The sequence below is a fragment of the Acomys russatus genome, chromosome 10 (genome assembly GCF_903995435.1).
Source record: "Acomys russatus chromosome 10, mAcoRus1.1, whole genome shotgun sequence".
In the NCBI taxonomy this organism is placed as follows: domain Eukaryota; kingdom Metazoa; phylum Chordata; class Mammalia; order Rodentia; family Muridae; genus Acomys; species Acomys russatus.
Genome location: NC_067146.1, coordinates 57,309,741 through 57,333,055, shown reverse-complemented (window position 1 = coordinate 57,333,055; position 23,315 = coordinate 57,309,741). Strand labels below are relative to the sequence as shown.

The window sequence follows — 23,315 nt, the reverse complement described above, 5'->3', positions numbered from 1 at the left end:
AGTGCTCTTCCAATATCCAAAACATAATTAAACACTGCCCACTGTTTCTGTCACTAGTTATAAAGACTTATGAAAGCCAAGAATATATTCATCGCACCAACTTCCCCATAGGTGCATTAGGTCACAACAAGAATTATAAGGATGGTGACGGAGCAGCTCATCTCCTGAGCACCATTCTTTTTTTCTTTTTGTTTTGTTTTTGTTTTTTCAAGACAGGGTTTCTCTGTGTGGCCTTGGCTGTCCTAGACTCACTTTGTAAACCAGGTGGGCCTCAAACTCAGAGGTCCCCACCTACTTCTGCCTCTTCAATGCTAGAATTATAGGCATAAGTCACCATACTCAGCTTGAGCACCGTTTTCATGATAGGTAGTGTCTGTTGTTTAGACTTTAATGAGTTTACTGCTAAAAACACAGCAAAGTTATTTATCATAGTAAACAACTCAACATAAATTTCCAACCTTGACAAATGTATAGTAGGTTTTCTTCCCTTATTCCCTTTCTTTAAGCAAGTTCACACCATTTAAAACAGGCTGGCCTTGAACTCTCAGTGCTCCTGTCTACGTCTCTTTTGGTTCTATTTTTACGTCATCATCATCTATATACTATTATTCATTTAAGGAGGCAAGACTTATTTATTGCAGGACGAACATCATCATAAACAGAATGAGTGACCAAAACCTATCAGGCAGGCTTTCAACACACAGGCACTGCCTCCTAAGGTGTCAGTATTAAGCATGCACCACTACGCCTGGCCAACAAGAGATTCTAATTATAAGTGTCCATTTCTCCATGTTTACCCAAATTTGCCAATTTCAAGGTTCATCCATATTGACTATCAGGTACAAATTATAAGCTTCATTGACATACCTCCTCCTCCTCCACCATTTAATCCTTCTTTGCCGTATTTGTCATAGATGTCCCGCTTTTTTGCTTTAAATTTGAGAAAAACAATCGTTATCGGTAAGTTCTTTCAATCACTCAAAATTCAGTCAGTATTTCCTGTTTTAAATCTATGTCTAGACTAAAAAGACCCTAACTTTAAAAGAAAAGACAGGAGTCTTAACTCTCTCCCCTCTCTCCTGAACAACCAGTTAACAAACTTACTTCTACTAAGTGCTACAGATACTTACTACAAGTCCAAGGGTAGATGTTAAGCTGTGAGGCCTGCCTGGGTAGAGTGGAAAGTGGATAAGCATAAACCATAAAGAGGCAGGCTGTGTGCCACACTGCACAAGCTCAGCTGAGCTGACCTAACACTTGGCTCATCATTGGTGCTGTGCTGGTCCACAAGCCCTGCAGCCTTGGCACTCCCAAACTAGGAAAGAAAAAGCACAGCTGCCACTTGCATGCAACCCAAAAATCTCATTCTACAACAGGGGAAACAAAATGAAAAACAACCCCATTTTGAATAAGAGGCCTTGAAAGAACAGTAACATAAGCTCTGAGGCCTACCTAAGCTCCAGCCACTAGAGCTCAAAAGTCCCAAGATTAGGAAGACCTTGCCATGTTTGCAGGATTCCTGTTATCAGTGCCTTAAGTATAAAAAATAAAGACACAAACAAACAAAAAGTCCCAAGACAGTTGTGGAGTAAGTTTCCAGGGTTGCCTTTAAAACTGGGGGGAAAGGTACGTATCAGAATATAGATAATGCAAGGGGTTCTATGTCAATAAGCTGGCTCACTACATCAGGTTCCTTCTAGAAAGAGATTTTTAAAGATGGTGGTGTATTATTATTTCCTATGGTCAGTAGATCAATATCTAACTTTTTAAATGCTTCTGCCTTGATTCACGTCAGGCTACCCAGTAGAGTAGTGCTTAAAGTGTGGGCAGTACTTTTCCAGCCTCTGGCACTGTTGCCGGCCAATATGCAACATCTTTCCTTTACTACAAACTCAAAATGTGGTGGCTGCCCCTAGCTGACAGCTACCCCTTCACTTAACTGCAAAATATAACCAACCTTTACAGAGGTATCTAATGTCTGTGGCTCTAGATCCAAAGTGTGGCAATCAAAGTCTAAATTGGAGCAGAATGTTCAATCCTTTACTCATCCAAATACTAAAAAAAATAAAATAAAGTAAAAAAAACTCCATTAATAGGTCCTGCTACAACAGAACAATGGCTAGAGCGCCTCAGCACTCACAGTTAAGATGTACCAGACACAAAGACCACATGAAAATAAAAAACCCTGGGTTGGGAAGGGTAAGCAGTCTTGCTGAGAGCAAACAGATTTTGTGTCTATGCTCTGCTACCTCTGGAAAGCCCTGTTCTGTGGCCCCCTCTCAGGGCCGTCACAAGCTCAGATTTACTTACCATCTGATAACACCTCGTATGCTTCGGCTACTTGTTTGAATTTCCGTTCTGCTTCTTCTTTGTTTTCAGGATTTTTGTCTGGGTGCCATTTAAGTGCCTGTTTCCGATACCTTAAAAGATGAAAGGAATGTGCACTGAGCCCATGTAAGCAGCTAGGCATGGTAGTGCACACCTTTAATTCCAGCAACGGGTCTGAGTTGAAACCAGGCTGATATAAAGAGACAGAACAAGAGAACAAAAAACTAAACAAAAGACCCTACCCCTAAGCAGAAAATGGCTACACCATTAGGTGAAATTAACACTATTTTAGCAGTAAAGCCCCTTTTCCTGAGAATGAAATAAGCAAGTTATAACTCAGATTACTAACACAAAATCACAAAAATTAGTTTGAAATTTTAATGTGTCTGATGATCCATGTGCCCAAATTATAGGTTCTGGTGATCAGGCTAAACATATACAAATATTTGTCTAGACAAAGCCTTGTCCACTTAGCAAAACAGATATAATTTAAATAAATTCCCTTATATTTCTATTTGCTCAGCCCACTACTCCTACTCTAAGTGCAAAGGAAAGACATCTCCCATAGCACGAGCCAGACTACTAGTATCTTTTAAACAGCAACCTTTTCTGAATTTAGAGTCTAAAGAAAATTGAAACATCAACTTTTGTGACTAAAGTATGGCCCACAATGGAGCTCCTAGCAATGGAGCCAACTTTACGCAAAACGTAAGTGGTAAGTTAGGTAAATTCAGTAGTAAATAAGCTGTGTCCCTTATGACCCAATGAATTAAGACTGGCAAATACCCAGTGCCCTGCATTAACTAAGGAGCATATGAAAACCCAAGTGTGGTGTTAAATTGTCAACTTGACACAACCTAGAATCATGAAGTTTGGTGGGTTTTTTGTTGTTGTTGTTGTTTTGTTTTTAAGTTGTCTTTTTGGCTTGGTTGGTTGGTTGGTTTTGGTTTTGGAGATGGGGTTTCCCTGTGTAGCCTTGGCTATCCTGGGCTCACTTTGTAGATACATCAGGCTGATTTTATAATTCTTCTTTTGTTTGTTTGGGCTTTTTTTTTGGGGGGGGGGGGGGTTGGTTTGGTTTGGTTTGGTTTTTCGAGACAGGGTTTCTCTGTGTAGCCTTGGATGTCCTAGACTCAACTTTGTAGAACAGGCTGGCCTCAAACTCAGAGATCCACCTGTCTCTGCCTCCCAAGTGCTGGGAATAAAAAGCATGTGCAACCATTCCCAGATCAGTTGTACCTATTTTTTGAATGAGGCAATTTTTCTTACATAGAGAACTTTTGTTTGGAGGGTATAAAACCCAGGATAGACATAAAGTTGTGGGGCTGGAGAGATGGCTCAGTAGTTAAGAGTGCTGCCTGCTCTTCCACGGGTCCTGAGTTCAAGTCCCAGCAACCACATGGTCGCTCACAACCATCTATAATGTGATCTGATGCCCTATTCTGCAGATAAAGCACTATATACAACAAATAATAAATGTAAAAATAGAAAGAGCCAGGCGTGGTAGCACACACCTTTAGTACCAGTACTCGGGGAGGCAGAGGCAGGTGGATCATTGTGAGCTCAAGGCCAGCCTGGTCTACACAGTAAATCCAGGACAGCTAAGGCTAAATGGGAGAAACCCCTGTCGGAGGAGGAGGAGAAAGGAGAAAGAAGAAAGGAAGTAAGAAGAAAGAATGAAGAAAAATGAAGACCAAAGAAGAAAGAAGAAGAAAAAGAAATAAAGTTGTTGTTGGTTAATGGAGTTTTCCTCCATCGACCACACACCATGCACCAAATGTGTCTATCTATCTGACTGTGTCTATGTGTACACACACACACACACACACACACACACACACACACACACAGATGCCTGTCTGTCTGAATATGAACGTATGTGTGTATACACACACACATATATATAAGTAGCTGTTTGTGTATATGCATGTTCATGTATTGATGGGGGTGGGGGGCTTGAATGTGTGTATTGAGTGTACGTGTCTGCGTGTCTGATTGTTTACATATGTATGTGTATGTGTGTGTGTTTATATGTGTTATATGTGTGGAAATGCATGATTCCCCTCCCTCTCTGGCTCATCATGTGTTAAATGTGCCTCTGAGCCAGAGCTGCTGCTTATCCCTGACTCAAAGAGCCAAAAGGTTTTTATTAGTGTAAGTAATTAAGTAGTAAACCCTCAGAGAAAAGTATGAAGAATAATTAATCCACCAGACTCTGCTTAAATCTTCTCAAGTTTTGCTGGGCACACACCTTTAATTCCAGCACTCAGGGAGGCCGAGGCAGGCAGACTGCTGTGAATTTGCCAGCCTGGTCTACAAAGCAAGTACAAGACAGCCAAGATAATACAGGGAAACCCTGTCTCGAAAAAACAAACAAAAACTCAGGTTTTTCCCCCCTGGCCTGTCAAAGCTGGACTTTGACAGCCAGGGCTATTACACAGAGAAACCATTGGGAGGGTTAGGGAGAAGGAATCACATTATGGACATAGCTTCGTGGAGACAACAGGCCTTGGTTAGAATTCAGAAACACAAAGGCAAGGAAAAAGCCAAAATAAAGTATCACAAAGTAAATATAGATAGTACCAGGAACTGTAGATGAACACAGGGCCTCTAGCATAGGAGGGCAAATGCTCTCATTTTAACATTTCTATTTTGGGACAGAGTCTGGGTGTTCCCCCCACCCCTACCCCGTGTGTGTCTGTGTAAGAGAGAGAGACAGAGACAAACAGAGACAGAGAAAACCAAGTCTACCTCCTAAGAACCAACCACTCAACCTTTTTTTGAGACTGGGTGGGTCTTTCTTCGTAAGAATACAGAGATCACCCATGAGGTAGAATGCTATATAAGCTCCAGGTTTGAGCACAAATGTTAGCATTTAACTTAAAATTAAACCATAGGTTAAAGGCCACTGTAGGCCTGTGGTGGGCAGTAATCTAGTGCCTGCCTGTCATGTATGAGGCTCTGGATTAGATCCCAGTTGTTACTCTTACTGACAGCCCAAGTTTGATTCCCAATATACATATGGTGGTTTGTAACTATCCATAAAGCCAGTATTAGGGGGATCGTATACTGCTCTCTTCACTTTCCTTGGACACTGAGCACACACACATACATACAAACATGCAAAACATTCACACATGAAATGAGTAAATCTCAAGCCGGGCATGGTGGCATACGCCTTTAATCCCAGCACTCAGGAGACAGAGGCCAGGGGATTGCTGTGAGTTCGAGGCCAGCCTGGTCTACAAAGTGACTTTTAAAAAGGAAAGCAAAATAAAAGGTTTAGTAGGTGACACAAGTAACATTATCCAATTACCAATGAATCATAGTAGAGACTATCATTTCAGAAATGAATCACTTACGCCTTTTTAATGTCCTCGGGTGAGGCATGTCTCTGCACGCCCAGAACTTCATAGTAGTCCACCATGTTTTCACAGAGTGTTGGAACAAATCCTGCAAATACAAAAATACAATCTTATCAATGAAAAATGGGAGGCAAAAATGAAATGCTCTGGCACTTACTGGCCCAGAGAGAACTTCTGGTAGCCAGTCACAAGGGCCTGCCTTGTGACCTTGTCCATAAAGTGGGGAAAATAATCATTTCCCATCTGGGTGATGGTGCGTGCCTTTAATCCCAGCTTTTAGGATGCAGAAGCAGGCAGATCTGAGATGTCTACAAAGTAAGTTAAAAGGGGGCGGGGGAGGAATCATTCCCAAAATCTATCTAGAAAAAAATGCTTGAGTGATCTAGTAATAGCCTAAACTATAAACAGGTCACTGGGCTCTGAGGCAGAGATCAGAAGCCACTTGACTAAAAGGACTGGCTACATCTGCTTTCATAGACCACAATGCGCTTTGAGAGATTTGATGAGTTTCTGCACCGGGCACTAGGCAAGACTGCAAGAATGAACACACTATCCCTGCACTGAAACGCACCCTTCCTCAGCCCCGTGGCTCTCTCATGGGAATGGCAACAGCCCTTGCATGAAGTTATCCTTGAGAAAAACCCAACAGCACAAATATTCTGTCTATCAGAAACCAAATGGGCTGAGCAATAAACAACAAAAGCAGCAAAAAACCTACACCTCTTCCTCCTTACTTCATTAAGGGATACCGGGTTGTGGCAACAAAGAAGGGTCTAAAGCAACATTTTGAAAGCAGTGCTAGCTAGGCGGTGGTGGCACGCGCCTTTAATCCCAACACTCCGGAGGCTGTAAATTCAAGGCCATCTTGGTCTACAAAGTGAGGCCAGGACAGCCTAGGCTACACACAGAGAAACCCTGTCTCGAAAAACCAAATAAATAGATAAATGCATCGCTAACTGCTGGACCCAACAGAGACAACTAAGGCAAACACTGTTATGCGAATCCACTCTAGAAAACAAGAAGTCTCAAGACTGTTTCTAACTCCAACTGTGTGAGCCGTACGAAGTGAGCCATTGTTAAGTTAGGCATTGCTACTCCTCTCCTCCCTCTCATTTCAGTTGTCTAATATTCCCACCAATGTTCTTGTTTTCAGTATGCGTAATGCCAGAACTGGAGCTGACACATTAACCAGCCATGAGTGCTGACTACAAGGCAGCATCAACTAGCCGTGTCTTGTATTCGGACAACACTTGAATCTTGGCCATCTTAAATGAAGAGTACCCCTTGAGTACTCTTCTACAGAACTTTGATGCTTTGCTAGAGCTGCCAACTTCTAACCAAATCCCTTGAAATGGACACTGATTTAAGGTCAATGATAGTTCAATATATTTCTCCACAGCCTTGACTCACTCACTGGTTTCCACTTCTGTCCTATCTCATCATTTGAAATCATCTGGTTTCAATAAGCTCAGGAACTCCTAAGCCTCCTAGTACTCTCCTAGTACACTCTGCTGACATCGGAAATCTTTCCTGTCTTCTTACATCTGCCTTCTATGGCCAACTTCCTCATTGAAAGGGGCTCAAAGCCTCTTCTCACCATCTATCTCCCGTTATATAACAGGAGTCGCAAATGGAAGCCTAACCTAGTAAACATGCACATGACTGTGCAAAACAGCCGCTTGGATGCTGAGCAGGTTGTCTCAAATAGAACATGACCAACACTTAACTCCTGAGCCACCCCACTCCACCCAACATGTAGTTCTCTAGAAAATTTTACCTTGATTATTCTACCTTGATTACCTCAGTGTTGCTACACCCACCACATAAATAAATTATACACAAGTAGTATCTATCTTACAAAATATCTTCAGCTCTTCTATCTTCATTATGGCTCTGGGTCCTTACACCTGCAGAAAGCAGCCTTTGGGCCACACCTCTTCTCAATGAAGACAGAGATTCAAAAGTATAATACACTAGGCAATACCAGCCACAAGGGATTCTAAGTCAACTGGGAAATTAGGGGGACAATCACTGTTGTATTGACTGGTGTCAGGTGTGACAGGAAAAGAGTTACAAAGTATACCAGAGCACATCACCCAAGTTTAAGAGCTATCCTAACTTATATCAATCAAGCTGGGTGTGGTAGGAGGATCAAGAATTAGGCCATAGTCTGACATAGGTTTTATAGCCAACAGAAGACATATGTCTGTCTCAGAAAACAAGCAAATGGCTGGGTGTGGTGGCGCATGCCTTTAATCCCAGCACTCGGGAGGCAGAAGCAGGTGAATCGCTGAGTTCGAGGCCAGCCTAGTCTACAAAGCGAGACTAGGACAGCCAAGGCTACACAGAGAGGCCCTGTCTTAAAAAACAAAAAAGAAAACAAATGGAAAAACATCTTTCGGGTTTTGTTTTTTGTTTGGTTTGGTTTTTTTTTTGGGGGGGGGGATTGGGTAGGGCTAGGTTGGGGTGGGTTTTGAAACAGAGTTTGTAGCCTGAGCTGTCCTGGACTCACTTAGGAGACCAGGCTGGCCTCAAAGATCCGCCTGCCTCTGCCTCCCAGTGCTGGGACTAAAGGCATGCACCACCATACCTGGCTGGATGTTTTGGTTGGTTGGTTGGTTGGTTGGTTGGTTGGTTGGTTTGGGTTTGTTTGTTTGTTTGTTTTAAGAGTCAGGGCTTCTTTGTGTAGCCCTGGATATCCTGGCAATCCATCTGACTCTGTCCCTTGTGTGCTGGAACTAAAGGGGTGTGCTACCACTAGTACTTTAAAAGTACCTTGCAAGCAGGGCATGATGGTACATGCCGTTAAACCCAGCACTCAGGAGGCAGAGGCAGGAAGATGGGCCAGTCTTGTCTACAGAGTTCCAGAACAGCCACAGCTACATAGAGAAACTGTGTCAGAAGTCTGTGGAAGTCTGAGTCTCTGTGGGTCGGGTATCTTGTCTGTTTCTTGTGCAGCAAGTTATCTGGCCTGTACTCTTCAGGCACCCACACATCCATCTATCCAAGTTGTGACCATTCAGACATTGCTAGAAGCTAGGCATGGTGGCATACACCTTTGATACCAGCACTAGGTGGGCAGGAGGAGCAGGTGGCTCTCCATTGAGTTAGAAGCAGCCAGAAGTACATAATGAGACCAAATCTCAAAAACACTGCTAAAAGTACCCTGAAGCAGCAGCCAGGAAAGAACTTTTTTTAAAAGATTTATGCATTTATTATGTATACAGTGTTCTGCCTACATGTAGGCCGTACACCAGAAGAAATCATTAGATCACATTATAGATGGTTGTGACCCACCATGTGGTTGCTGGGAATTGAACTCAGGACCTCTGGAAGAGCAGCCAGTGCTCTTAACCTCTGAGCCATCTCTCCAACCCCAAGAAAGAACTTTCCTGACAAGAGGGCAGACCCCTGAGGAGACAGTGGGATGGCAGTCTGAGGCAGGTGGGCTGCTAAAGAAGAAAGACTAGACTGTACAAACTTCTCCGTCATAACAGGAACTACTGTGCAGACCTATAATCTGAGGTAGGTATTCTAGACCTCGGGATGAAGGTGGAGTACAGCTGGTAGAATGCTTGAACAAAAACCCTGTGTTCAATTCCCAGCAACTCATGACCAGCACTGAGGTAGAAAAGGGGATCTGAAGACAACGGCTATCCTTTACACACAGCAAGTTCAATGCTAACCTAGGCTACATAAGACCCTGCTTCAACTATACATGAATATATAAATGATTCTGGACTGGGAGTCATTGCCCAGGGGCAAGGTGTTTGATACCATGTGTTTACTAAAATATTCAAGGCCCTGAATTCTACCCAAAACACTAAATTTTAGCTGAACAGCCACAGGTGTAGCCACTTTGCATTCTGACTCTACTATCAGCATCAGTAACAATTCTGGCTCCTTCTCTCATACATGTGTCGTTTAGTGGGTGAAAGGTTATTCTGGCGTACCAGAGCGCCTGAGTTCTATCTCCAGTACCAACAAAAAAGGAGTGGTAGAAGCACACAGGTCCTTAATCCCATCCACTCCAGAGGTGAAATCTGAGCAAGAACTTCAAGTTTATCCTATCTCAACCAGCTCCAGTCTGTGCTACTTTTAGACTCTACCCCAAAAGAAAAGGCTGAGTTTAGTACCTTTTTGTGTTAGTGCCATGTCAGGTAATATGACTCAGTAGTAAAGCACTTACCCACAATGCACAAGCAATCATGTTTACACACATGCTATATAAAGCAAGCTTGTGTCCATAAAATCTGGAGGTAAGAGGGGAAACTACAGCTTTGACTCCTATTAGTTGATTACCCATTGTCTATTTTCCATCTAAGACTTGTCATTTCCTGTTGAGATCACTAAAAAACAAGCTTTGACTGTCTTCCAGTTTTTACTCTTTCAATACAGGGATGCCCAGCAAAGGCCAGGTTCCACTGAGTGTTGAAGGAGGGGCATCTGGTGGTGTAGGGCCTTTAATGCAGGCCTCCCATATGCCAACTACACTCTACCACTGAGATACAGTCTCAGGTGACCAGTGCCCCTTTAAAGCAAGGTTTCACTAAATCAGACTGACCTAGATTCTGGCAGTCCCCCTGCCTCAGACCCCTGAGTGGATGGTTATTACAGGCCTCAGCTACCGGGCTCTACAAATGTATTTAAGTTACACTTAGTCTTGGCAATGTAGGATACACCTTGTCTGAAGCTTTTTTATTTATCCCAGATGAAACTGCTGCCAAAAGTTTCTGTCTTGTCTAATTCAACAAGCAGTGGCAGTGTAAAAACTTTATCTAAGTTTACTCATTATAATTTATAATTTCTCACTTCTAACTCAAGGTCAGGTCCTGCTTATCCAACACTCTCATTTTTTCCAGACAAACCTACAATATTTAAAAAAAAAAAAAAAAAAAAAAAGGCTGGAGATGGCTCAGAGGTTAAAGACACTGACTGCTCCTCCAGAGGTCCTGAGTTCAATTCCCAGCAACACAAGGTGGCTCATACCCACCTATAATGTGATCTGATGCCCTTCTGGCCTGCAGGTGTACATGCAGGCAGAGCACTGCATACATAATAATAAATAAATCTTTTTTTTTTTTTTTAAGCCTGAACCAAGTATAGTTTACATAGTTATTAGTTCCAGGCCAGTCAAGGCTTGTCTAAAAAGGAAAGAAGGGAAGGAGGGGAGGGGGGAGGGAAGGAGGGAGGGAGGGAAGGAAGGAAGGAAGGAAGGAAGGAAGGAAGGAAGGAAGGAAGGTGTGGAGAGATGCAGCAGTCTGAAATTCCAGTTCCAATAGACTCAACATCCTCTCTTCTGATTTCCTTGGACACCAGTCAAGCACATAGTGTACACATATACATGAAGGCAAGATACTCATACATGTAAAAAAAATTTGTTTTTCAAAACAGGGTTTCTCAGCCAGGTGTGGTGGCACACGCCTTTAATCCCAGCACTCGGGAGGCAGAGGCATGCGGATCCCTGTGAGTTCAAGGCCAGACTGGTCTACAAAGTGAGTCCAGGATGGCCAAGGCTACACAGAGAAACCCTGTTTCGAAAAACCAAAAAAAAAAACAAAAAAAAAAAAAACCAGGGTTTCTCTGTGTAGCCTTGACTGTCCTGGACTCGCTTTGTAGACCAGGCTGGCCTCGAACTCACAGCACTCACCTGCCTCTGCCTCCCAAGTGCTGGGATTAAAGGTGTGCGCTACCACAGCCTGGCCATAAAATTATTTGTAAATTATTACAAACATATCTATTTTGACAGCCATAGCAGTGCCAAGAGTTCAAGAGCAACTTGGGTTACAAGATAGTTAAAAAAAAACAAAAAACAAAAAACAAGATAGTTTCAAAAGACGGAATACCCCACCCCACTCCCATAAAAACAGTGTGGGTAGAGAGGTGTACGGGGAAGAAAGAAAAACAGACACTAAACCAAGGTGTTCAAACTTTTACACAAGTTGCTAACTCAGAGAAAGTAATCAACTTTTTAATATCTCCTGAAATACAAATATCCTAAGCCACTCCTGGTTGACTTACGTTAACATTTTTGGGGCCAGCAAGACAAGACCTACCTGGCCTTTGATCCCCAGACAAGACACACACATGTTCTCTGAACATTACATTCATGTTGTGCTATACATACATGTGTCCACAATTCGTACACTAACGTGCACAGCATAGCCACAGGGTTTCTCTGTAAGCCCTGACTGTCCTGAACTCACTCTGTAGACCAGGCTGGCCTTAAACTAGAACTCCTGTGGCACACTAATTTTAATTTTAAAGACAATTTCTGATGGTAGAATTCCAGGTTATAAAGATAGCTTCATTTTTAACTTTATGTGAATGCAGGTACCTAGAGAGGCCAGAAGTGGCATCTCCTGGTAGCTTCTTAAGTACAGGCGTTTGTGAGCTGCACCTGATGTTGCGTGCTGAGAACTGAACTCAGATACTCTGCAAGAGCAATACCAGCTGCAGGACGGGAAGTTAGCTGCCCCTGACTGAGAGACGGGGGCGGGTGGAGTGCAGGCCAGTATGAAGGAGATCAGCAGCTCGTAGATCTAAATTTGCCCTAGTTTAGTGATTGATTTTCAAGTAAAATACGTTCAACCTCCAAAATGATCTCATTTCTACTCTGTCCTTGGACTTTTCTCCTAAAACCACTAGCAGGCACAGAAGCCTGCTAGAGCAGACCTGTTGTTACTGCACCCCTGCCACTGTTGTGTTGTTTAACTCTAGAATCATATTCCTAGGCTTTATTGCTTGCTGCCAAATACACTTGATTTTTCCTGATGCACAGTTGTCTGTCCATAAAGGCCTGGGCAACAATTTTTTGTAGGAGTCTTCCCAGGTCACCAACAAAAACAGCTCTTTTCCTTTCCCACAAAGGAGAATGAATACTGAAAAGGAGAAATGCAATCAAAGGCCATATCCACTAAAGACTCTCAGCTATTTTTTCTCTTATAAAAGAGTAAATTAGGCTAGGTGTGGTGATAAGCACCTTCAATCCAGCATTCTAAAAGCAGGGTTACATAGAGAGCCTATCTCCAAAAAAAAAAGCAAGAAAAAAAAATTGTATGTTTTACTGGCCATGCTGGCAAAGGCTTTTAATCTAGGCACTTAGGAAGCAGAGGCAGGAAGGTATGAGTTCAAAGTTAACCTAATCTACATGTTCAACTTCACACCAGCTAGCACTATATAGTGAGAACCTGTCTTAGAAAAAAAATTAAAAATTGTTTAAAAATATTAATTAGCAAAAAAAATATTAATTAGCCAAGAGTGGTATCAGGCTAAAATGGCATCATACTCAATAAATATGTACAAGAGTTATGTTTACGTGTGTGTGTGTGTGTGTGTGTGTGTGTGTAGTTTTTTGAGACAGGGTTTCTCTGTATAGTCTTGGCTGTCTTAGACTCACTATGTAGACCAGGCTGGCCTCAAACTCACAACAATCCACCTGCCTCTGCCTCCTAGTACTGGGATTAAAGTCGTGAGCCACCACATCCGGCTACGTTTATCATTCTTAAAACTTTAAAATACAAGCACATTAACACTATTAAAAGTAAAGCAAAAGAAAATCTGGGTTTCGTGAAGAAATCTTAGACATAATATTAGAAACATAAACCACAAAAACAAGCACTTACTTGGGAGGCAGAAGCAGGCGATCACTTTATGTTCAAGGCCAGCCTTGTCTACAAAGTATGTCCAAGACACAGAGAAACCCTGTCTCAAAACACAAAAATTCCTATGTGGTGGCATCACACTAAATATAGTACTCTTTTCTTGACAGAATAGAAGCAGGATGCAAATGTGAAGAGAACCAAGCCAGGTGAGACAGGCCTACAAAATGCTAGGAGGCTGAAGCCAAGCCATGGAAAACAGTTAACAAAAGATGTGTGTCCCGGGGGCTGGAAAGATGGCTCAGAGGTTAAGAGCACTGCCTGCTCTTCCAAAGGTCCTGAGTTCAATTACGAGCAACTACATGGTGGCTCACAACCATCTATAATGAGATCTGGTGCCTGCTTCTGCCGTACAGGAAGAATAACTCTGCCTGCATGAATGAATGAATAAATAAGTATCTTTAAAAAAAAAAACAAAAAGGTGTGTGCCCAAGGAAGCACTAGGGGAGGCAGAGGCAGGTGGGATCTATGAGTTCAAGGCCAGCCTTGTTTACAAATGGAGTCTGGGCCAGCTAAGGCTAAACAGAGAAATTCTTTGGGGGGGGGGGGGGGGGGGAACCGTAACAAATTATTTAGAAGGAATTATAAATCCAGATACGTTTCCTAAATATCACTTCATAATTGTCCCATGAACTCCAAGAATATATTAAATGTACTGGCTGAGAATTGTGGCCCACACCTTTAATCCTAGCACTCAGGAGGCAGAGGCAGGCAGATTGCTATGAGTTTGAGGCCAGCCTGGCCTAAAATGCGAGTCCAGGACAGCCAAGGCTACACAGAGAAAACCTGTCCCGTAAAACCTAAATAAATAAATAAATAAATAAATGAACAAATAAATAAAAAGAAATAAGTGCTGATACCTCAACAAGTTAAGGCACTTGCCATCAAGTCTGAGTTCAATCCCCAGGACCTCCATGGACAGAAACTCCTACAAGTTGTCCTCTGACCTCCACAAGTACAAAACCACAATACACACTCCTTACACACCTTTGATGGTAAGAGTTTTACCTAGGATCTTACAAAAAAGCAAGTGTGTAATCCCAGCTACTCAAGAGGCTTAGGAGGGGTTTGGGGAGTTTTTGTTTTTTGGGTTTTATTGGTGTTGGTTTTGGTTCTTATTGTTTTGTTTTGAGACTAGGTTTCTCTGCATAGCCCTGGCTGTCCTGGAATTCCCTCTGTAGACCAGGTTAGCCTGGAACCCAGAGATCCATCCAGTGCTGGGATTAAAGGCATGTGTCACAATATACCCGCTAAGAACAAATTAAGAGCAGTGTTTGAGGGGCCGGGCGTGGTGGCGCACGCCTTTAATCCCAGTACTCGGGAGGCAGAGGCAGGCGGATCGCTGTGAGTTCGAGGCCAGCCTGGTCTACAAAGTGAGTCCAGGACAGCCAAGGCTACACAGAGAGACCCTGTCTCGAAAAACCAAAAAAAAAAAAAAAAAAAAGAGCAGTGTTTGAGGAGCTGGAGAGTTGGCTCAACCCATTAAGAGCGTTGACTGTCCTTCCAATGGACCTGGGTTCAATTCCCAAACCCCACATGGCAGCTCACAATTGTCTGTAACTGCAAGATCTGACAACCTCACACATACACACATGCAAACAAAAGGCCAATGCACATTAAATAGTTTGCCAGGCTGTGGTGGGTGCACACCCGTAATCCCAGCACTTGGGAGGCAGAGGCAGTCAGATCTCTGTGAGTTCAAGGACAGCCTGATCTACAAAGCAAATCTAGGACAGCCTGGGCTACAAGAGAAACCCTGTCTGGAATAAACACACACACACACACACACACACACACACACACACACACACGGAGCTGAAAGCAATGGGGACACCCAATGGCTATCTCTAGCCTCCACAACCACATGTACACATGAGCACATACATATACCTCAAGGTCATTCCCATCCCCCCAAAAAATACAAAATTTTACAGGGGACAAAAATCACATGCTAGCCGGGTATGGCAGGGCATGCCATTAATCCCAGCACTTGGGAGGCAGAGGCAGGCTGATCGCTGTGAGTTTGAGGCCAGCCTGGTCTACAAAGGGAGTCAAGGACAGCCAGGACCATTACACAGAGAAACTCTGTCTCAAACAAAACAAAACAAAAATCGCATGCTGCCTAAGGAAGCCACCCTTCTGAAGTTTCAACATTGCTAAAGTACTCCAGTACAGTTCAGCAGTGTGGAAGCCAGAAGCATTGCTGTTTCTTCAGAATGCCCAAAGGGCCTTATGACTCGGATTAGGTACTCATTTTAAGAGTAAACTACAATATAAGCCAAATGAAGTAGCTTTTGAAACTGACAAAAACTGAAACCTCAGCCAGGCGTGGTGGCACACACCTTTAATCCCAGTGCTTGGGAAGCAGATCTACAAAGCGAGTCCAGGACAACCAAGGCTACACAGAGAAACCCTGGGAGTGGGGGAAGACAACAACTGAAACCTCTTAAATCAACACTGTGACCCTTAGGAGATTAAAAAAGTATTTTTAGCGTTTTGCACTGTATTTTTCCTTGGCCATCCAAAATTATGGAGTTTGACAAAACACTTTATCCATAGCATTAATTAAAAACAAAATTCCACCCCAGGCGTGGTGGCACTTGCCTTTAATCCCAGCATCAGAAATGGTCTAAAAGTGTATTGAGCATCCTCAGCATTATAGTGCAAAAGGCACACTATCATACCAGGAATGGACAGTGACAACAAAGGAGCTGGAAAGACGGCTCAGTAGTTAAGAGCACTCACTGTCTGCTCCTCCAGAAGTCCTGAGTTCAATTCACGGCAACCACACGGCTCACAACTATCTATAATGTGATCTGATGCCCTCTTCTGGCTTGTAGGTGTACATGCAGGCACAGCACTGTATACATAAAATAAACTACCTATGTTGCAGTTCCAGGGAATCCAGTATCTTGTTTTTGTTTTGTTTTGTTTTTATGGTTTTTTGAGACAGGGTTTCTCTGTGTAGCCTTGACTGTTCCAGACTCACTTTGTAGACCAGGCTGGCCTCGAACTCACAGCAATCCGCCTGCCTCTGCCTCCAGAGTGCTAAGATTAAAGGCCCCACCACTCCCCACTTGGAATCCAGTATCTTAAAAAAACTCTTAAGGATGTGGAGGGTAGTGGTACATGCCTTTAATTACAGCACACAGGAGGCAGAGACACGCAGATCTCTAAATTTGAGACCAGCCTGGTCTAGAGTAAGTTCTAAAACAGCCAAGGCTATAAAAAGAAACCCTGTCTTGAAAGCAAAAAACTTAGGTTCTGAGTTTGCTGCATGAAAATTTAAACAGTTGCTATGGGCACAATGCTGCTGGTTTACACAGGAAAATGGTACTACAACTTAATACTGACAGGACTGCTTGAAGAGCGGTCTAATGTTCCAAAGAATTTCTAATTTCATTTTTACAGTTTGCAATTATATTCACCACCACAGCCAAGGCTAACATAGAGAGACCCTGTCTTGAAAAACAAAAACAAAAAAGAATATTCGCCACCCAATAATACTATATGTCTGCCCATAACCCAAAAATCTCACACCATCAAACACTGATAACAAGAAAATGCCTTGCTTGTTTTTCTTTTGAAACAGGGACTCTATATGTAGACCTAGCTAACATTCACCTAAATAGACTAGCCTGTCCCTATCTCAAGTAATAATTTCTGTTTGGTATTTTTGTTTTTCCTGAGACATGGTTTCTCTGTGTGGCCCTGGCTGTCCTGAACTCCCTCTGTAAACCAGGCTGGCTGTCAACTCACAGAGATCAGCCTGCCTCTGCCTCCTAAGTGCTGGGATTAATGGTGTGAGGCACCACTGCCTTTCTTTTTTTTTTTTTTTTTTTTTTTTTTTTTTTGGTTTTTTCGAGACAGGGTCTCTCTGTGTAGCCTTGGCCATCCTGGACTCACTTTGTAGACCAGGCTGGCCTCGAACTCACAGCGATTCGCCTGCCTCTGCCTCCCGAGTGCTGTCCACTGCCTTTCTATAAAGCGTTCAACTCTACAAGCTCAGAGATCTGAATCCAGTTTGTTCATCTTCCCCTGACAAAAGCCAACTTCTCAGGCTATGGGCCTAGCTCAGCTGGCCAAATAATTTGGTCCCACAAATCTAGCAACATAAATTCCATCTATCCTAACTCCAAAAGTTGTACTCTGGGCCATATAGAACACTGTTGAGGTCCTAGCATTCTGGAGGCAGACAGGTGCATCTCTGAATTCAAGACCAATCTCATCTACATACCCAGTTCTAAACCAGCTACAGCTAAAGTGAGTCCTGTAGCCAAAAGAAAGTAAAAGGGGAAGAAAGAAACAGTATGGTGGTACACACCTTTAATCCCAGCAGTTGGGAGACAAGGGCAAACTGATCACTGAGTTCCAGGGTAACACAGTGTGAGACACTAAACTCTAAAACTAAACAAAAAGAACGAAGTCAGAACTGGCACTGTAGAGCTATATATAAATACAGATGGAGCTGGGCGTGGTGGTGCATGCCTTTGATCCCAGCACTGGGGAGAGGCAGGCATATCACTGTGAGTTTGAGGCCAGCCTGGTCTACAAAGCAAGTCCAGGACAGCCAAGGCTACACAGAGAGACCCTGTCTTGAGGGAAAAAATAAATAAAAAACAACAAAGAAAGTACAGAGGGAACTGGCAGGAAAGACAGATCGATGGAAGATGCCTACTTATATGCCCTAACATTTCATACACACACACACACACACACAAATAAGTACAATAAAAGTACTTTAAACCAGTCGTGGTGCAAACCTTTAATCTCAGCACTTGAGGCAGCAGCAGGAAGATCACTGGGAGTTCTAGCCCAGCATTGTTTACAATGAGTCCAGGACAGCCAAGGCTATACAGAGAAACCCTAAAGGGGGTGGGGGGGTGGGGGGCGGGGAGAAGAGTACTTTAAAAGCCAACTCAGCTGAGCATGGTGAGCCTTTAGTTCCAGCACTGGGGAGAACATAGGCAGGAGAATCTGAGTTCAAGACTAGCCTCATCTACAGAGCAAAGTTTCAGGACAGCCAGAAGTACATGGAGAAAACCCTATCTCAATGTCTCAAAAGAAAAACAAAACAAAAGCCAACTTCAACAGACACAGCGAAGCCAAAATCTGAGATAAAATTGGGTAAAACAGTGAACAGAAGAAAAGACTTCAAACTTTCTGTTGTTGTTCTATCAAATCATTCATACCTACAGAAAGGAAACATTTCTTCCCCCAAATGTCAAGATCCTCCTAATTCCAAGGCCCCACGTGCGGCTCATTGCAAGCTGTATGCACTGATCACAGAGCAATCACACCGGAGGGCAATTCTCCTTGTGGTGGTGACATCCTCAAGGAAACCACGGGAGTCGGGTGACAGTTGCAAACAATTCCTTCCAGGGATCAATCAGTAAGTCTAGGGTGAGGCTTACACAACCAAGAACAGACTAAGTTCAAATATCAGGATGCTTTTTCTTTTGGTTGTACTCTCCTTTGGTTGCTTAAGTCTAAATTTTCTACTACAGCAGTTGCCTTACAAGTAGCTACCGCTGCCTAGGACAGCCAAGGCTACAGAGAAACTCTGGGGGGGGGGGGGGGAGTAGCTATCACTTCCCTAGCAAGCCCTAGATTCTAGGGCCTAGAACGTGAAGGATCCTATAAAGCCTGACCACAAATCTACGGTTCTAATAAACACGTTAATAAAAACAAAGTGGGCGCACTGAGCCTCCACTCGCCACCTGCTTGAGCATGCCTTAGAAGGCGGGCCCATCCTCGTTCCCTTTCAACGGTTCACTTCGCACACAACTTGCGGTACCAAATCTTTTCAAACTTAACCCATCTCATAAAACTTAAAAAAAAAAAAATTCGCCGTCTCCAAGAGTTTTTAAGACAATCTTACAGACTGCACTGTAGAGTTCCCTTGTCTACACGACCGAAGTGAATTAAGACTTACTGTAAACCTCAGTTATATAAACTTTCGTTACATAAAACACAGTAAAGTAACCTTCAAGGCCAACAACCAACGAGTTTTAGAAAAGTAAGCTGAGGCAGGCAGGTCGCCTAGCAAACTTCCCCAATAGTCCCATGCGGATCCTGGAAACCGCCTTGGTCCTCCCACCCGGCCCCCTAGGCAGCCTGGGCCGCCCGAGCCAGTGATGGCGCTTTCCATGGGGAGCCCTGCTTTTCGCAAGCCATCTGACCCCCTGCCTGCAGAATGCACCAAGGAGGCCAGGACAAGGTGACACCCGCCTCGCCGACTCCTGTGGCTCTGTGGCGAACTTCGCGCGTGCCGGGCCCAACCGCCACTGCCGACCTGGGAGAGGACCCCAGCTAAGCCCCCCGGCTAAGCCTGACCCGGAACCGCAGAAGCGTTCCACGGACCCAGTCTAGAAACCACCCGAACCAGGAACACCTTAGGCCTCAGGCCTATACCTCAGCTTGAACTGGAACCGTTCAGCCCTAGCCAGCAGCCCCGGCCCCACTGTCGGCTCGGCTTCCCGGCGCCCGTGTGCCAGGCGCCGGGCCGGGTTACACCTTCCACAGGCCCTCCCCTACCGCCACGGCCAACCCTGCTCTCCGCCTCTGTCCGAGGGACCCTCACCGAGGACGCGGCGGCCGGCAAGCGGGGAAGTCGGGCGGCCGGTCTCCTCGCGGCTCTGGCACAGCTGCGCTGGTGGCTGTGGCGGCGTCTCCTCGCGCTTTCCTTTCTCTCCTTTTCTCCAACAACAAACAGGAAGTGCGTCAGGCGTTGGCGGCGCGGGGACGTCGACTTCCGCCCGGCCCTGAAGCCACGCAAGCGCAGCAGCACTTGACCCGCTTCCGTCTATGTCGGATTCGATAGCGTCCGTCTAGCGTTCGGGAAGATTCTGCTAGTCTAGGACGGTGGTGGGACGCAGGAGAGTTTATATAGTCAAGATGGCTGAGCGGAGCAGGAAGCTCCGCCCAGCGATACTTCTGAGCCTGGAGGCCTCCAAAACCTAAGGCGACTTGTAGGTGACTGGCCCAGGGACCCCCGCACTTGCCCGGAAGAATGCAGGAAGGAAGGACGCCTCTGACTGTGGAAACTGACCCATAAAGTTCGGAGATAGCTATCTGATAGCAGAGTGTAACTCATACGCCCTATGGATGTGGAGAGTTGGTCCCGAGGTTTGGAAGAAAGGCTAACACACTGGAGGTTCGGCCCGGCCAACAAACAGCCCCAACTTAGATCCCCCCTTAGTCCCCAGTCTCCAACTCTCATCACTTACTTGAAGCACGAGAGGCCCCATTATTGCCAGCACACAGTGCCTAATCAAGCATCTGTTTGGGGGGTTTTGTTTTGCTTTGTTCGAGACAGGGTTTCTCTGTGTAGCCCTGGCTATTAATCCAGCATCTAGATTTCAACCACCTTTTCATCACACGGAATTTTTTTTCCTTTGCTCTTTGGTTTTGTTTTGTTTCCCCCGAGGATGGAATTTTATTTTCGCGATGCCAGACATTGAACCCAAGGCCTCGTACATGCTAAGCATTCTACCATAGAGCCAAATCTGAACCAACCCTCTTTTATTTCCGATAGGGTACCACTTAGTTGCTCCCTCTGACCTTGAGCTTTCCAGCTCACAGACTCCAAATTAACTGAGATTACAAGGGGTTTTCTGTTTTTGTTTTTGCTTTTTTTTTTTACAAACCTCTACCACTACCAGGCCCAGTTTACCCTGAAATGCTGGACAGAAGGCATTTTGCACATTTTTTTCTACTTCGGAGAGAAACAGCAGTTCCAGTTGGGCTTCCTCAACCATTCCCAAGTCCGGTGATCTGCCTAAAGACACACCCTCCAAAACTGACCTTAGGGACTAAGGTACATGCCATACCCAGTCTGCCCTGCCCTTTGAGGGCCCAGTGCGCTGTTTCTCCACAGCTCCTCACACCTTCTGCTCATCTCCCCTCTGAAGAAAGTACATAAGCTTCTAAAGCGGCCCAGCATGATGGCGCATGCCTTTAATCCCAGCACTCTTGAGAAAGAGGCAGGTGGATCACTGAGTTCGAGTTCCAGGCCAGCCTGGCTTACAAAGCAAGTCTAGGACAGCCAAGGCTACACAGCAAGTGTAACAAGCTAACAAGAGTGCTGAATATTGGTGTTCATGAATGCCCTAATGGCCGGGCGTGGTGGTGCACGCCTTTAATCCCAGCACTAGGGAGGCAGAGGCTGGTGGATCACTGTGAGTTCGAGGCCAGCCTGGTCTACAAAGTGAGTCCAGGACAGCCAAGGCTACACAGAGAGACCCTGTCTTGAAAAACAAAAAATAAAATAAAATAAAATGAATGCCCTAATGTGCTTGAAATTATATATGCTTTTTTCTTGGTAATATGCCTACTTCCCATCAAATACACCTGTTAGATAAAAATTACAACAGGTCATTTTGTAAACTTTTTCACTGGGCCAACAGACTGAGCTAAAAAATGAAGATGGAGCTGGGCGGTGGTGGTGCCTTTAATCCCAACACTTAGGAGGCAGAGGCAGGTGGATCCCTGTGAGTTCGAGGCCAACCTGGTCTACAACACGAGTCCAGTACAGCCAAGGCCACACAGAGAAACCTTGTCTTGAAAAACCAAAAAACCAAAACAAGATGGAGTTAATTGGGATCAAAAGTCAAACAGAAACAACAGTTAACCTATTTGTGCTGGCTAGTTTTAGGTCAACTTGACACAAGCTAATAATTAGAAAGGAGGGAGCCTCAGTTGAAAATAGGATCTGCCTAAGGTAGGTGGATTGCTGTGAGTTCGAGGCCAGACTGGTCTACAAAGTGAGTCCAGGACAGTCAAGGCTACACAGAGAAACCCTGTCTCCAAACACAAAAAGAAAGAAAAAAGTATCTGCCTGCAGGCAACCCTTTAGGGCATTTTTTCTATTTTTTTTAATATTGGGGGGATTCTTTTTTCTTTTTCTTGAGGGGCGGGGGTTGTTTCACGACAGGGTTTCTCTGTGTAGCCCTGGCGTCCTGTACTCTTTGTAGACCAGCCTGGCCTCGAACTGAACTCACAGAGAGCTTCTTGCAATGAATTCCACCAGAGAAGTGATCTGCCCAGTCCTAGATTGATCAAGGACTCAATCTCCAGCAACACACACATACACACACACACACACACACACACACACACACACACACACACCTCTGACTAAATAAGATTTTTTAAATGAGCTGGAAAGTAATGGGGTTCCTGTTGCCAGAGATGTTCAAGCAAAGGTTATTGTGGACAGCATGTCCCAAAAGTCCACAGTCCATCAAACTTGGCTTCCTTCATTGTCAGCCATCTGTTATTCACTCAACCAATACTTACTTGTGTGTACAAGTTCCAAGGTAGCCAGGGCTATTACACAGAGAAACCCTGTCTTGAAAAACAAACACAAAAAAGTGCTGAGAGAGAGGGAAGCTCCCAAGCAGTTTCTTTCACGTTTCCCTAGGCACAGGAAATAGAGCCGGGCTGTCTTCAGGGTCCTAGCAATTGCCTATGCCATCATCTGCGCACCCCAGGTGTGTGCGGGATATGAGGTCACCCGCCAGTCCAGCTCTCTCACTGTTCCAGCTTCTCTCTGTTCCCTCCCTTCCAGCTCCCTCTCTGTTCTAGATGCTCCTTTTCTCTCCCTTCCTGTCCTCCCTCCCCCCCCCACCCCACCCCCTCTCTCTCCCCCAGGGCTCACTCACTGCCTCTACCCCTTCTCCAGGCCCTCTACTCCCCTCCCTCAATACACTTCCTTATACCAGATCTGTTGCTGTTGCGTGGCAGAATTCCTCAGGGAGTACACCTTGGCTGGCCATGGTACCCCCTCACAGCATCATCATTGTAGATGATAACACTAGGGCCCCAAGCCAACTCCATTCTACAGTGACACTCATTTGGCATGAAATAAAGCAGACTTGAGGTAAAAGGGGCCTTGGAAGTTGGTAAACCAAGACTCCATTGCCCAGGCCAGAGAAGTGGCTCCAAGATGTCAGAAGCT

At 44.6% G+C, this 23,315-nt stretch overlaps 1 protein-coding gene across 4 annotated transcripts in view; it reads right to left on the bottom strand.

Annotated features, from left to right (window-relative positions):
- The window catches only part of Dnajb6 (DnaJ heat shock protein family (Hsp40) member B6), a 57,787-nt gene extending 37,698 nt beyond the window's left edge, over positions 1 to 20,089 (bottom strand). For 2 of the 4 annotated variants that reach the window (XM_051152230.1, XM_051152232.1), the window contains exons 1-4: positions 19,938 to 20,088; positions 5,691 to 5,781; positions 2,311 to 2,420; positions 868 to 930 (exon numbers count right to left, since the gene is read on the bottom strand). In XM_051152230.1, coding sequence (XP_051008187.1) covers positions 868 to 930; positions 2,311 to 2,420; positions 5,691 to 5,755 — 238 coding nt within the window. In that variant the 5' untranslated portion in view covers positions 5,756 to 5,781; positions 19,938 to 20,088. Of the gene's footprint in view, positions 1 to 867; positions 931 to 2,310; positions 2,421 to 5,690; positions 5,782 to 19,937 lie in introns of all 4 variants that reach the window. The other 2 variants (XM_051152231.1, XM_051152233.1) reach the window with 2 other exon arrangements.
- Positions 20,090 to 23,315: the final 3,226 nt, after the last annotated feature.